At 32.8% G+C, this 16,365-nt stretch overlaps 1 protein-coding gene across 4 annotated transcripts in view; it reads right to left on the reverse strand.

Annotated features, from left to right (window-relative positions):
• The window catches only part of ADGRA1 (adhesion G protein-coupled receptor A1), a 275,807-nt gene that overhangs the window by 98,332 nt on the left and 161,110 nt on the right, over positions 1 to 16,365 (reverse strand). The window contains exon 2 of one of the 4 annotated variants that reach the window (XM_032190933.1): positions 3,113 to 3,195. The exons of the other annotated variants lie outside the window; for them this stretch is intronic. Coding sequence (XP_032046824.1) covers positions 3,113 to 3,172 — 60 coding nt within the window. The 5' untranslated portion in view covers positions 3,173 to 3,195. The remainder of the gene's footprint in view (positions 1 to 3,112; positions 3,196 to 16,365) is intronic. 4 annotated transcript variants of the gene reach the window in all.

Genomic DNA, 16,365 nt, shown 5'->3' on the forward strand with positions numbered 1-16,365 from the left:
AACCAAACAAACAACAAACAAAACAAAACAAAACACAAAACAAACGAACAAAAAAAAACAACAACAAAAAACAAACAAACAAAAAAAAAAAAAAAAAAAAAACACAGCCTCGACACAGCCTTGTCTTAGCTTTAGTACCAGAGGGGTGGAGGGAAGAATAATGTTCTCTCTGCTTGATCATCTCCTTTAATCTTGACTGCAAAACACTTGAACCGCTTGAATTCTTAAGTCCATCCTCTTCAGATCAAACAGACTTCATCTTCTCAATTTAAAGAAATAAATTAAAAAAAAGGGGAGGGGAGGTATTGAGTGATAAATAACACATTTGTCTCTAAATAACTTTGGGAGGCTATCTGGTTAACCCTTGCATAGTGTTTTAATAATTTACGTACCATTGCATGTTCACTCACTATGTATAATCACCATGAACATTACAGGCAGTTTGCCCATTGGCAAAATTCAATGATTCCTATGTTTAATGGAAGGTTAAATGAAAGCAAGAAAAATGCATAAACAGCTATTTGATAGATGAGAATTTAAAATAAATTATAAAGATTTAGATTGTGACTCAATGACTTTTCCCCTCAATTATCTGATTTAATTTTAATTCACTTTTAAAGCACATTCTACAAGAAAGCAAACTCTTACTCCTGTGGGAGATAAGAGTAAAAGCAAAAATGGGACAGATTCTTGAAACATTAAAATTAATGATGTCTGAGAAATCATCACGGTTATAAACTTTGAGCCTGACAGTTTTAATTGAAGGCTCACAAAAACTGAGAAAAAGTTAAATAAACTTAAAGACCAGATGGTCTCAACCTCTAGGGAATTAACTACAGACAAATAAATTGGTAAACAGGAGTCAAAAGTCAGAAACAAAAGAAATTCTGGTGTTTTGAGAGGTCTGATTTCTGATTAAAGTCTTGAGAAGATCATTTCTCTAGAGAAAAATACAAACAAAAAACAGCATTCCTGAATAGTATTTTTCTAAGAGCTTTTTCATCACATACATTAAAAAGGTTTAGATTTTTATCTCTGTAACCAAGATCAGATCCCCGAAGATAGTTATTTTCATAAGAGGCATCAAGATTTACAAGTGCCAAAGAAAGAAGAAAGTATTCTCCCTCTTTGGCCAGATTTTCTTGATAAATAATTCAAAACAATTAATGACCAGAGCATCAAGTAAGACGACAAACATTAAAGACTTAAATTAATTGCAGTATATTATTTCATTAAGTTCAGTAGCTACAGTGGAGGACAACCACAGGAATATTTAGCCTTAATACTTAGCCTGCTTAGCCTTATAAGAGGAATTTGTACATTACCTTCCTGTTTTACCTGCCAGTTAGATTTTTAATAAAAAGCAAGCCTGTGTGAAGGATTATTTCTTAGTGGTTATGTTCTCACCACAAAAGTGAGCTATATTCTACTGAAATTCTTCAAGTTGTATAATATTATGGAAACAAGCTTAATGTAACAAAAATATAAGTTGTTTGGAAAAAAAGACAGTCACTGCTATGTCATATGAAAAAAAAAAATTCAATGTAGCTGACAGTAATTTCAGATATTAAATAAAAATATCAAAGCTGGTAATCTGAAAATATATAAATTTGGCATTAATTTAAGTTTTGTAAACCAGTGCACTTTGACCTTTAAAACACTATTTCTAGAGACCATAACTACAATTAAAAATGGGGCTTTCAGAGTGTAAGCAGCTATTCTTGCAAATCACTGCCTTAACAGGGGAGCAGAAGTTCAGGAAAGAATTTGTCTCTTTCTGTCTGCCAGAAATGTCTGCCAGAATGCACCATCAAGAAAATTCAGTAATTTTCATATTTTTAATATCAGACTGAATCTAGATAGTAGCAGAAACCAAGCATCTTAATCACCTAGCCTGTTCAACCTATGTTCCACATAAAATCACTTACATGTTTTCCTTGCATGTATTTATATAATTCTTACTGTTTATTTGTCCACACAGAACTAAAACATTACCCAAATTAGATCTGGCAACCATACCACCATTCTTGTCAGAAAACAAAAACAAAAAACAAGGATTAAAAGGATTTGAAAAAAAAAATAAAACACCATTTCAGTCTTTAGGTCAGAATTCAAGAATTTTAGTGACAATGGTGGGAAATGAATAATATCGAGGAGCTTGCCCATAGGCTCTGTCAGTTGTTCTTTACATATACAAATGATTTCAATTTCTATTACTTTGTGACAAACATTTCTGCAGTTGAAATGTAACAACATAAAACTTCAATTTCTTTCAAATAGTAGCACAGGCTACAATTACAGGCAAACAGAATTCCTTTCAAATCATTCTAACCTGAGGAAATTATGGGAGACTGGAAAAATTCAACTACAGTTTGATGATTAAAAGTAGAGAGCAATTCAGTTCAGAGGTTTCTGACAGGTCACTAATGACAGAAAATGCATGAGTGACTCATCAAAAATCAGCCCTTTTTAGAAAATATAGACTCATCGCAATACTCTGATGACATCATTTTCATTAATAAAAATCAACAACATTTACCCAGTTTTGCTTCTAAATGATAGAGACTGAAATAAATTCTCTTTAAATTTCTAATAATAAATTCTCTTTAAATTTCTCTACTGAAAGGCAAGCAAACAACCTGCATATTAAAACTTTGGTTTGTGAAATAGAATGGTGGAAGAAAAGTCAGTTACTATTAAAGACTGTCACTCAGTTTTACCAGGAAGAGATTAGGATAACAAATTCTGCTACCTGCTATATATACAATCATATTGTCTGGACTCTTCTACTCCTCCCCTCTCCTCCCCAAAATGCTGTGCAACACCTTGAAATTCACAAAATTTCATAAGCAAGGAAGATGACTTCTGGTCAGAGGAATGCAGGGTAAGAAAGAGGGAGTCAGAGGAGATTCATCAGTCCCTCCATAAAACTTTGGGCTAACACCACAAACAAACCAAGAAACAGTGGAAGAGTAAGAATCTCTGCTACTTCTATAGAGCTAAAGAAGTGTGGAAAGAAGTTGCCTTTTGAAGGAAGCTATTCTGTAATGTGGCTTTGAGAGCAGCAAGAAGAATCAGTCAGAAAACAAAATTAAAGCATTGGAAGACTCACCCCAGTGATGGCCTTAGAAGTGTTACAAAGGTGGCACACGAGCCCAAATGGGTTCACCATCAAGAAAGATTATCTACACCGTTCTGGAAGACATTAAACATCAAAATGAAAGTATCCAATTGTTTATTTCAAAACTGGTGAAAAATCTGACCTGTTAACAAGTAGGATAGATAATACTGAAATTCAACCATGAAAGGAAGAGAACAGACTGAAACTGATGATAGAGTGTCCATGACAAAACAAACTAACCAAACAACAGAAAATACACCAAACCACCATCCACAACCTAGGCCCAGTCAAAAAGGCTGATTATATTTTAAAAGACTAGAATGAAGCTTTGATGAAGTTCGGATAAATGAAATTAGGGTAAACTTTTATTCTACAATTTATTCCATTGACCAAAAGCAGATGATCCAGAAGATCTAGAGTACTTCAGCACTTCTTGCTCCTTCCTAAAATAAGGTCTTCTATACTGAAAAGGAATGCAATGTGACTAGTGAGGTCACTGGAGTTCAGTATTAGAACCACAGGGCACAAAACTAATAAGGTTTAGGAATAGGCTTTTCTCCAAGAATCTCTCTTTTGCACACATATATATGTACATATGTTCTGTAATAAAAAATCTAAATCATACTACAAATGTAGATTGTTTTCACTGCTTTCCCCTGCAATATACCTGTAGGCAGACTTTACGCCATTTTCAGTCCATGCATCCCTCATTTTCACTAGTAACATCTACAAATCTGTTTCTTGTGGACGGAGACTAAACCTCTCATTTTGACAAGCACATAGATTCTGCCATGAGATGCTAAGAAAAAAATTGCATCTGAACTTAAACATTAAACAAAAAAAAAAAAGTCCCCCAAAGTTATGTCACTTTATGGTACTTTCAGTCCATCCAATGTATTTTGATAAAAGAGACTACTTATTTATTTTTTTCCCAATGATTCTTAAGGCAGAAGTTGAAAATTGTATATCTTCAAGCAGATAAGGCAAGTAATTGCTGGTTCATCCTTTCCTTGTCCAGGTATGTTTCTAATGACTTTTTGATTTAGTATGATAAACCATGAAGCATTAAAAAAGGTAAAGTGTGTTTTGAGCTTTCCAAAAGACAAGGAAGTAATCTTAAATTGTGGAAGAAAGCGCAGCAGTAAAAGTTCCTGTTCTCTGAGACTGCAAGCTGCTCACCCTCAAAGTAGGTAGGGCTTACTATAATTTTTTTTGGGCAAACATTTCTCATCAAAACTATGCTAACTGCAACAGAAAGGGAGATATTTATATCAATATAGGTTTTTTTTTCTTTTCTTTTCTCCCCCTGGGAACAGACTTCAATTTCACTTGCACAGCCATTATTCACCACTTTTGAAACTAGCACTTCTAATGTATCATTTATAGGCTAACAACTACAAGCATATTTTAACACTTTCTGCTCCTATTTTCTGTTAGTACAGGCTAATTTTCTTGTAAGTCTTGAAAGCAGCTATCTGACATTAGTCAAGATGAAACCATCTTAGATGTATATGATTTCATAATAATGCCTGCTCACACCTGAGTCCGATGGATTTTCAGTACAGGAAAGCAGATACTTCTAGAAACAAAAGGCAGTGATAAATCTCACACTGCTTATAAAACTGGATATCTAAGGCTTAGATTTTTTTTTTTCTGATAATAATTAAGAATATTAAGACTTTGAGAGGTTATATCTTACTATGTAACATGATTTTGCCCATCACTTGGTCTTACTGATATTAAATCTCTTTGATCCTGATAATGTCAGCACAAAATGCACCAGCACACCAAGTAAATAATTATTCTAGCTTCTTCACCTAAATTTTGTCTATTGAATGTTTCAGAAAAAGAAGAAAAAGTCAGGCCAGTAGTTCTAAAAAGATGAATGATGCAACAGAGCTCTATTTTCTACATCCTGCAGTGATAAGTGAAGCAGAAAGCACCAGCATAGAGTTATTGTTTGCTCCCTATGCTAATGTCAACAATGTAAACAAACCAATAGCAAGCAGTAGTGGGCACACCTTCCTTAATCTCAGTCCTTCCAGGAAGAGGATTTGTGATTTACAGTGTTGGTAGTGAGTCATTTTCCCCCGCACATTAGCACTAATCAGGAAAATAAAAGGTTTAATATTTATCTTTGTCTGACTCACATGAACATCTGGCAATTGAAAGTTATTAGTCTGATATGAACTAACCTTTGTCACAGAAAAGCAGAAAGATAAGCAAATACTGATTAAAATTATTTACCACAACTACACTGTGAATCCTTGTACACATTGGTCAATTCTTGTTAGCAAGTTTGGAGGGCTTCTACAATAATTTTCTAGTAAATTCATTGCAGAGTAAATGCACTATGAATGCATTTTTGTCCCACTTTACTAAAATTATGCATTCATTTTGATTGATTTAAATATTTAAGTATGTTGCTATTAAAAAACATATATAATGAGTAAAGTTTCATCCATCTTCTATTATTTTAGTAGTAATAGTAGTAATAGTTTTTGTAACTTGGGCATTTATGAAAAGTTAATAGAATATTTGCTGAGCTATTTTTGCATGCTTTATATTGCACTTGATTAAATTCTAAAAAAAAAAATAAAAATTTACTAAGTAAAAAGATTCTAGAGCAAATCCAATAATTTGAGAAGTTGTGGGTGCATAGAAGTGATAGGGCCAGGTTGGACAGGGCTTTGTGCAGGCTGGTCTAGTGGAAGGTGTTGGAACAGGTTGGAACTGGTCTTTGAGGTCCTCTCCAACCCAAATCATTCTAGGTTTGGGGAATTGATGGCTGCTTTTTAATATTTAAATATATATACCCTTTAATATGTAAGGGTAATATTTTGACTGTCTTTCCAAATTTGCTGCAAAGATTTCAATAAAATTTGAAGAATTTACTATAGCTGTGCCATGTCAAAATCTTATGTTATTACTTTCTTGGTAGTGCTGTTGAAAGATCATGGAAAGAAGGAATAGAGCTTCCCGAAATGAGAACTGACGAAAGATATTAAGGATAAAGTTCACAATAGTTTTCTTTGATCGTTAGAATTTTGAGGTCTGTCAAAATTCATGATGCTTGCTTTCTACCTAGTAGAGTCCTTCCTGTGAAATTCAGGTTAGCTGTATTGTATACAAAACCATGAATTCATATTTTAACTCATAATACTACCTGTGGTCTCAATACTGAGACCACAGGTCACCCTTTATGTAAATTTGCTGCAGCAGTATCAGTAAAAACCTCCAACTATTTTGTTAGATGGAGATTATAATATGCTTTTCTCAAAGAATTATTTAATCCTCTGGGCTTGAAAAAACAGGATGAAAAAACATCCTATTCCCCTGAAAATACCGGGAATCTTTGCTATTCATTAAAAGCCAGGTTTTAACCTGAAACTATTTTCAGAAGTCTTGTAAAACAATGCTTAATTTTTTGACAAAGCATTATCTTATAACATAGACAACTAATAAAATCCTCCTCCTCCCACCCCAAAAATGATGTATGTTACTTGTCAAGAAAAATTAGGTAGTATCTCCATTACTCCAAGTTTACCATATATTTACCAGAGGTAAAATGGACTCATCCTCTTGAAGCAGGAAATTTCCCTTGTGTCCTCTAAGTAGCAGTAGTTTTTATCTCAGCAATCTGCTTTCAAAGCTCTTGACAAAACCAGTTAAAACTTACACCTTCATATATCTTACATGCATTAGCAAGTGCGTGTACAATTTTAAAAGCAGACATACATTGCTTAGTAGAATGCTAATAAAGATATTGCTGCGTTCAGAACTAATTTGATTCTTCCTCTCACACTTCACTCCTTGTAACACCCAATTTATATATTGTCAACATTTTAAAAGTTTTGTCAGTAATCTTATATTGACCTTTGTCAGTTGGGTAACCTGTGAAATGGAACTTATGACAAGATTTTTTTGTTCATAACAATATAAATTATGTTTTATATTGTATTAAAACAAAGAAAAAAACAGTATTGATACTAAGTATTATGTAGGCTTCCTGAATTCCTTTTTTTTTTTTCCTTTTGTTTATTTGGTTGTGTTTGTTTTTTGAAAATCAAGATCAGAAGCACCAGACAGCATGGTGTTTTATTTTCTTTGAAGCTAAGCAAGTACCTAATACAAAGAAAAAAGCCAAACTGCTTTTTTTCTTCCGTCCAGACATCATTTTAATTTGCCAAGTATCATGATGATATACAGTCTGCCTACGATTTTATATAGTATTACATTTGCATTTTATTTTGCTCAGACTAAAAATAATAATATTCAAATCAACAAAATTTATTGAAACAAATCAACAAAAATTTTTACATTTTTCAATGCCTAAAATTCTCACTAGAATATTTCACATTTTAAGTAAAAATGCCACATTCATAATAATTTCAACCTTGGGCAGTTAAAACAATCTTTTGCTGTTATTACGAAAAATATAGCTCCTTCCAGACTCCATTTTTGTATTTAAAAAAAAAAAAAAAAAAAAAAAAAATTAGGAAAAAACACAGACTTTTCAATTACTTCTCTGCATAAGGCAGAACTACATAATGCCAGAGTATCTGAACAGATCACAGTCTGTCTTTTTATGGTTGTAAATCAACTTTTTTTTTTTTTTTCTTTTTTTTTTTAATATTCATTTCCACTTTCATAGTGTAGAATTCAGCTCTTACCAGGACTGTCTGGTGGATTCACTGCTCTCTCTTCCTACTCTACAAGTCTCAAAACCTGTGGGAATGTAACAAATTCCAAACAAATTTGTCTGAATATAGTTAGATATAATAAACCTGAAAATGTATACACTTCTTAAACTGTATGAGATTTATGCCTCTTTATAAAACATGGCCAGCAAAGCCTTCTGTGAATAAGTAGGAGGGAGCAGGATTTATCCCAACCAACAGGAGTCTAACTATATCAGCTCTGAACATCTATCTTGTTGCTAACGGTTTATAACGTGTTTGTTCTACTAAAGAAATACTTATGACCCAATGCTATCAGAAAATATAAACAGATATGAGTAAAGCAGTTGTGTATCTTAATATACGCTGTTAACAGTTTTATGAAAATTTGATTACCCAAAACTACTCACAGATAAGTTTTCCTTCATTCAGCTCTGCATTTTTCCTTCATTAGCTGCTTATTTACTTTAAAACCTTAAAAAAAAGACTGTAAACAAAAAGTAATAATTCTATTTGTTCATTTTATTTTTTTGTTTAATTATTGTAAAATAATTATTAAAAATGTACTGTTATATAACAGTATGAAACTTGATAAAGAAATCTCAAAGACATTATCAAGCAAATCAGCTTGAGCATGTTTTTAGACCTGAAACCTTCCCAGTGATTTCTGAATATTGTATTTTGCAAAAATCCATTTCAGCTATAGTATAGCTTTTGGAGCTTTACTAATGACAAGTAATTAAAAGAGTACAGCATTTTTCAGTATGCAGTTCCACAGATAAAATTATGTACTTTATTTCTTATTGGGATGAGAGGTCAGTCAGTCAGTCTTGCTGCATTGTGTAAGAAAAAATAAATACCCAGCCAGAGTGCAATAGAAAGATGAAACAGAGAAAAAGATAGAACAAAAATATCTGTTTCAAGATTAAACAAAGACAAGGTCATTCTCCGTGGCAAAATTAGTATAGGATGTGCCTTTTATGCCACACAGGAAAAACTGTGGCAAAATATGGAGAGAGTGCATTTTTTAAGAATGTGTGCAAGGGAATATCATGAAAAGTTAGAACAATTTGAGCAAAAGTCTCAATTTCAAGTGAATTAATAAACTCTATTTACCCATTTGTTACTTTCATTTTCAGATGAAGTGGCCTTAGTTCAATTTAGATGAATTAATTTTGAAATTAATTCAGTTATACTTAACTGAATTAAAGCCACTTTGATTGTGGATAAGGGTGCCTGCATAGAGTTTCACTTAAACACTTTCAAAATTCATTTAGATTAATTTTTCCCAGTGTCTGCATGGAGACAAAACCCTTAAACTGAGCACAATGGGAAATGCAGAAATGATGCGTGAAGTGCCTCTACAAACTTATTTCTGAAATATCCTATTCAGCAACACAGAACTTCATCGTTTTCAATGCATTTAAAATGTGTGTATATAAACACACACATGCATGCACTGAAACTCAGGGAGGAAGAAATAGGCATAGGTTTTCTCCCACTAATTCAACTCTAGTAGTTCTTTGCAAATCAGTGCGTTATGCTTTCATGGGAGAACATAGTAGCAAAATTAATTAAACAACATGAGAAAAAGAGTTCTTAGAATGATACCTTACACTGCTAGAAATGTTTTCTTGTTCTTCGTTTTCATCATCATGGCTGTATGTGAAATCTGTAGTCTGTTCCATCCTTGCACTGATGTTTAATGTACTGTCCTAAAGTTGTGAACCTCACTCCAATAGTTGTTCAGTGAGCTGAATAAACATCTTCTCCCTGACTCTTCAAGTTATATAACAACACATGACACATTTGCACATTTTGCCTACACAAGGTATATTTCATTTTTGATTTTCATAGCCCTCTTGCAGAAGATGCCTTTCATTTCAGAGGAGGTTTATTCTCAGTTGCTATTAATCACTAAAATATTTAAGTATTTGGACTGAACTATGAGGGCAGCCTATTTTACCACGTTCAGGGATACTGACAAGTCAGCAAATATATGGTAGTGTATACCAAGTGAATACATATTCCTGAAACTGGAAGACATTGGAAAACAAATCGTCACATATTGATAACTTACTTTTTCCTAGTGGTAATGGTGTATTATGAGAAGGAGGATTGTTGGGGATGTCTACCACAGAGCAATCCAAAAATAAACCTGAATAAAAACAGTACCATCTATGAAGGATGTCCAGATAATCGTCAGTAGCAACCAGTTGCCAGCTCATTCTTATAGCATCCCAATACTTACTGCGTATCTTACATTCATTTTAAAATGTTGATTTGGGTTTGACATAAACTAAAGGAAACTTGAGCCTAATACTAAGAAAATCATCTTTCAGACTTAAAGATGAAGAAATAAAATAGTATCAGTTTATTTCTAATACTAACTCACTGGATAAGGTATTTTGAGAAATTCATAGCTCATTAACCAAGCTTAATACATACTCTTTTTTTTTTTTTTTTTTTTTTTTTTTTTTTTTTTGGTGTGGTGATTCCATTAGGATTATACAATGGTAAATCAGGCCCAAGTTGTAGGTTTTCTAAGTATTTACTGGAGATACCAAAAGCTTTTAACATTCCCATTTCGTTTTCTGTCCACACTAATATTCTAGATATTAAAAACAAAACAAACAAATAAACTAAAAACCACAAGCAGCAAAACAAAAAAAACCACAAGAGTCACCATAGCAAAAGGTACTAAGTGATTCTGATCTTGTTTGAAAGTTTCTCCCTTACAGAAACTCTAAGAATTGCAATGTAGAGAAAAACTTAATGCTGCAGATCGACTCTGACATTTGATTTGATTCGTTATTTGATAGAATTAAGCTAAACTCTAAGGGTAAGATGCACTTTATTTCAGATTAAGTACATACATGCTGACATATACTCCCATTACACATTTACTTACTACAGATATGAAGACTTAAAAAAGACATGAAATTTCTGAACAGGAAGGCGTAAGATATAGATGCCAAATTAATCAAGTACATTGAAAGTCCACAGAGACTGAAAACCTTTGTTCTAGGGAACAGGAGCTGTTAATAAAATAGTCTGAAATGCATGTGGAACCCTATTTTATGTGGAAATTAATAATATACACATTTAAGTGATCAATACCACTCAAATAGAATATTGATGTTCTACGACATTTCTGTAGATGACTATCAAGTGCAATGATAAAGGCTGAAAAAATACAATGTAGCTGTAAATAATTTCATTTCAATGATTCTGATAATTATATGCAACTTTGCATATGCAACTTTGATAGACTATATTTAGCAAGAGTTTCAAATCTGGTAAGACACTTTACACAGTACTGATCAAAGTGAGCTTATGACATACAGGAGGTTTTCTGTAATATAATGTCACAGAAATTTTGTTTTGTTTTGTTTTTTAAAGTGTCAAGTCCTAAGATCACTTTTTCTTTTAGAGCATATGCTGGTCAGTGAAGCATAAACTACACAGCTGTTACATCTACTGTATGACCTGTAAATACTGAATTAGCCATTGTGCTTTTCAATTCTGGTTCATCAGATTTGTGGTCTGAGGGGCTTTAATCTAAATTTAGCAAAGGAATACAATTCAGTGTTATCTTGTCTATCCATAATTCATAGCCTCCAGCCTGTTTTGATCTAAAACAATTGTTCCTTAAAAAACAAAAACAAACCACAGAATATATGAAAAATCCAATACAAGGATTAATAACAGAAAACCTCTAGGAGTGCAGTTTGACACTCTATGAATATATATTTTCACACACAAAAAGATAATGTTAACAGATGCTGGCTTTTTAAACAACCATCATCATTCCTGTGCTAAAGCTTTTATTCTGCACTAAGAAAGATTACCGTATCAACATCTTAGAACACAAATAATACAATTTAGTGAATACATCAAAACCGTGTGGTACAGTAAGACCAAATCCATTAAGATGTCTCAAAACTTCAGAGCATTTTTTCTGCAAAGAAGGAACCAGCTTCCTCTATTGATGATCTTCTGGATACAGTCTCTTTAGGAAGCCCATAAGCCATACAATCGCAAATATACAAAGAGAACTACAACCATATGATTCCCCTGCTTTATGTCTTTTCCCCTAAGCATCAACGCCACTAGACTCCTACTAGAGGCAGGAAACCAGGCCAGACTGGGCTTTTGCCTGACCCTTTATGGCTCTTATACCCTTAATTCAACACTTTACGCTAACATTTGAAAGAACATTACCTTCAAGTTTCTTTCTGGAATACTGTATTGTTTTGGTTATCACAAGTAACTTGTGATTATTATTCTTTTAATTGCTTTTGAATAACTCTTTGTGACACCAATGGAAGTAAGTAATATAAAATCTGGACTAAGAGTTATTTAAAACTATGTTCTTCTTAATTTGGAATTGAACCCAAGTCATTATTTTGAATCTCAACAGGAACAAGAAATCCCATTCTTCTAGGAATTCTTTTCTTTCCTTTTCTCTTCAAGCAGGCTGTAGCAAGAGAGAAGAAAGAATGGGAGTCCTGTTGAACGAAGTCTGCTGAATAGAGGATCATGGGGGAAATAAATGGTTGCTGTATGGTGGCTCCCTTGGCTGTAAACCAAAGAAAAAGCAATGGCAAATAGATCCCTAAGGCAAGATACTAACAGAGTGTTAGTCAGAACTAGATTTGAACTCTATGTGCATACTTTTATAAAGGAACATTTTTAGGTTACCTTAATATTTGGAATATGTATTTAAAAGAGGGAATTAATTTTCAGTGGGATAGTAAAATGCTGAGAAATATGGTTACTATTTTGCTTTATGTCAGCACAACCAATCAGAACAACACATTCTCTCTTTCCAAATAATGTATTATGAAACCAATGCAGCAGCAGATGTATTCAATAAATAGTTATATTTTAGTCTTATCAATATTGAATACTTCAAGCCCAAACATTTAACTCACTTTCCAAAAGTAAAGAAGAAAAATTTCTTTAAACACACAAATTGTTGAGCTTCAGTGGATCTGGTAACACATGTACTCAAAGACATTTTAATTTCAATATTCAGAATAGAGAAATGAAAATGCCACTAAAAGCTGTATCATTTCAATGGCCTAAAACTTAAGTATCATCAGTTTATTCCATGTTCTAAATTGTATTTAGTACACTTGTCAGGCACGCATACGACCAAGCTGGCTAAAGATAAACCAAGATGACCGAATTACAAAATCAGCTACCAGAGTTATCCCATCTGTAAGCTGCAAATAATTACAAATTAACTAACTCTGAGATGTCAAAGGAATAAATTTTGAACCAGCACAGAACAAAAATGTGCTAAATACGTATCTAATTAATTGATATAACTCTTCGAGGGGGAATTTAACTTCAAGTTGATTAAAGAAATCTAATTGTCTGTATTCTGTCATGAAGTTCCCTCAGAATCAAAGCAAAGCTGAGGATGAGTTTCATTCCTTAGAAGAGATAGTGAAGCAAATTAACTTTACTTAGAATGACTGTCTGTGTCTAGGCATATAATGAATATCTATTTAGAATTCCTTTCTCTTTAAAACAGAGTATAAGTGCTTCAAAAAACAAACAAACAAACAAAAAAACTAATACAGCATTAAAACCAGTAAATTCCTTCAATGATGATTTGGAAACTCAATTAACACCTGCAAGTTCTTTCATTGACAGTTTGGGAGAAAAAAATAATTTAGACTAATGAGTTAATTCTATGTAGGAATACAGAATTTTAAAGATGTGATTTTTATAACTTACAGTCAGGTAGTTATTCCATGATCATAATAAATGCAGACCTGAAAAGTACAGATATGTTGAACAACAGTTTGACTACAGTACAACCTCTTCTTAATATAGGCCAACTATACAGAGGAAGATTTCCCAGTATGAACAAGAATCAACATTCGTTTACTTAAAAATCCATTTCTGACTGAGATGGACTCAAGAGACAACCTGTCTTTGAGATACACTTTTAAAATATGATGTAAGAGTGCATGACTACTGTCCCAGTAAGTAACACATGACAGTCTAATATGGCAGACAAGAATAAAAAATAGACTTCTGATATCACAAGTCTTCTTGTCATAAAGTGTTTTTTTTTTTTTTTAAGAAAACAACAGAAAAGACAACTCCTTCTCTCCCATCACCAAATGTCTTGCTCTTCCCACACCCTCTGACAACATACATTTTAATAGAGCAGAGAATGATCTTGTGAGAACTGTAATCTCAACAAACTGATTGTCAGTTTAGCTAGTTTTCCACTCTCCTTCTCTCACTCTTTCCTACTTCATTCCCCAATTAAAAAAAAAAGATTTCAAAAGTTCAGATAATGGATGAGTTAACTAGCTATAGGAGTGCTTACAGTCACCATAAATACATAATATCTCATTTGTGTGTTCACTAGTGTTTACACTATTCCTTCCAGAATAATCATTGCTAACTCCATTCACAGAGAGACCAAAACTCCAGTCTCCAAAATCATGAGACTTCCTTAGAAAAAAAATCCATAATTTATTTTTTCTATATAATTTCATGTAGGTGTACATGCACGTGTGCTCCAGGACATAGAAAAAATTTCGTGCAGGAGAGAACTGTGGAAGTTTACTTCAATTTTAAAAAATAAGAGAAAAATACATTCTCACGTCATTATTTTGTATAGGTGTTTTTAGTGACTACCACTGTATTGCATCAACAACTATTGCAAGACAATGTTTTACTTCACAGAATTTTGTATCTTTTTCTTTTTTTTTTTTCTTTTTTTATTTTTACATTAAGACTGAAATCAACTAACAAAAAGAATAAGAACATGCTATGTGTTTCTGGATTCACCACAAAACAAAACATTTCTCAAGTTCCACAGAATAATAACAGTCAATGGAATAAGGAAATATTGAAACCCTTACCCACCTCCCTACCCCCCACCCCCCAAAGAGAAAATCTTGACAAATTTCCACTAGTATATTTTTGGTAAATTCATTCAGCCAGCAAAACTGAAGATGACCAAAACACTCACAACCAACACTCTGCCAATTAAATAATTTCTTCATAGACAACAAATAATAAGGTCACATTTTCAGTAATATTTTAAATCAAATTTCACTTCCTATATCATGGATACACTTCTGAAGCTAAAGATAGCTCAACAGCATACCAGTAATTTCATGAATCAACTCATTTATATAGTCTCTTCATAAGTTACTTCAAAAGAGGTATTCTACATAAATCATAACCCTTGGTCTACATTCCGCTTAAAAAGTAGAGATAACATACTCACTACCCAAACTGGAAATATGCATTCCATTGCTGACTTCTGCTATACATTCTATCTATATATATACATGTATATAAATACCTATAGAGATATAATGTGTGTGTATATATATATATTCTTTCTCTCTCTCTCTCTCTCTCTATATATATATATATATATTCTTCATGGTGAGAGAGATGGAGCACCAGAACAGGCTGCCCAGGGAGGTTGTGGAATCTCCTTCTCTGGAGATATCCAAGGCCCATCTGGATGCCTACTTAGGCAACCTGCTCTAGGAAACTGACTTTGGCAGGGGGGTTGGACCCAGCGATCTCTTGAGGTCCGTTCCAACCCCTACAATTCTGTGATTCTGTGATAAAATCTTTGGAAAATCCCCCACAACATAAAGAAGATTGTTTTTCTATGTAGAATATATATATAAAACAACTCATAGACTCTACCACAAAATTAGGGAAAAAAGAAACAAACTGAAAATATTTGATATGTGACCTCAGAAACTGTTTTACTTGCCTTTAATGAATCACCAGATTGTTAATTGAAGTTCAAGCCACTGCTTTCACTATTAAAAAGTGAAATTTTGAATTATTTCTCAGTGAGCACCTTAATATCACATGCAGGGTTTGAATCCTCCAACACAAACATCTCTCACACTTGTGCCATTGGCTCCTTCCCCCAGTTATCACATACAGCTGGACATTGGAAAGTCACAAAACAATTACATTTCTAGAAGGAAAACCCACACTCAGAAAACATTTCTTGCCATATCACCTGCTAATTTTCAAAGTAATCTATTTTAGTGAACTCTTTATTGTAATCATTTTTTTTTTATTAAATCAAACTATAACCAACAAATAATCAACTATAATCAATCTATAACCAACAAAATAAGCCAAGAGGAATTAAACCAACCCAGAAAAAAAAAAAAAAAGTTATATATATTTCTATAGTTACTAAAATTATCTGTTTAGAAACCGAAAATGTCTTCTCTAACAGCAAAAACAGGTAATGCTCAGTTAAACATGTGGTGAAAAATGTTTTGAGTAATGAATTATAACTATTTATTGGATGCTGAGGTATGTTCTCTCCGAAGGTTTCAGAATTTCTCAGTGAAAGTTAAGTAAGCATTTAAAAAAAGATTTTAGAAAACAGTAGCTGAAAGTATTGGACTTTGTATTTTACAGAGCTATAAAAATAGAACAGTTTATTAGTATAATAGCAAAATTAGAGTTCAAGTATAATTTCTCAAAAGTGAATGCACAACCAGGAATTTTGCTAGTACTCTCAGTATTATACTTATTATT

This window comes from Aythya fuligula, chromosome 7, assembly GCF_009819795.1.
Source record: "Aythya fuligula isolate bAytFul2 chromosome 7, bAytFul2.pri, whole genome shotgun sequence".
Classification (NCBI taxonomy): Eukaryota; Metazoa; Chordata; class Aves; order Anseriformes; family Anatidae; genus Aythya; species Aythya fuligula.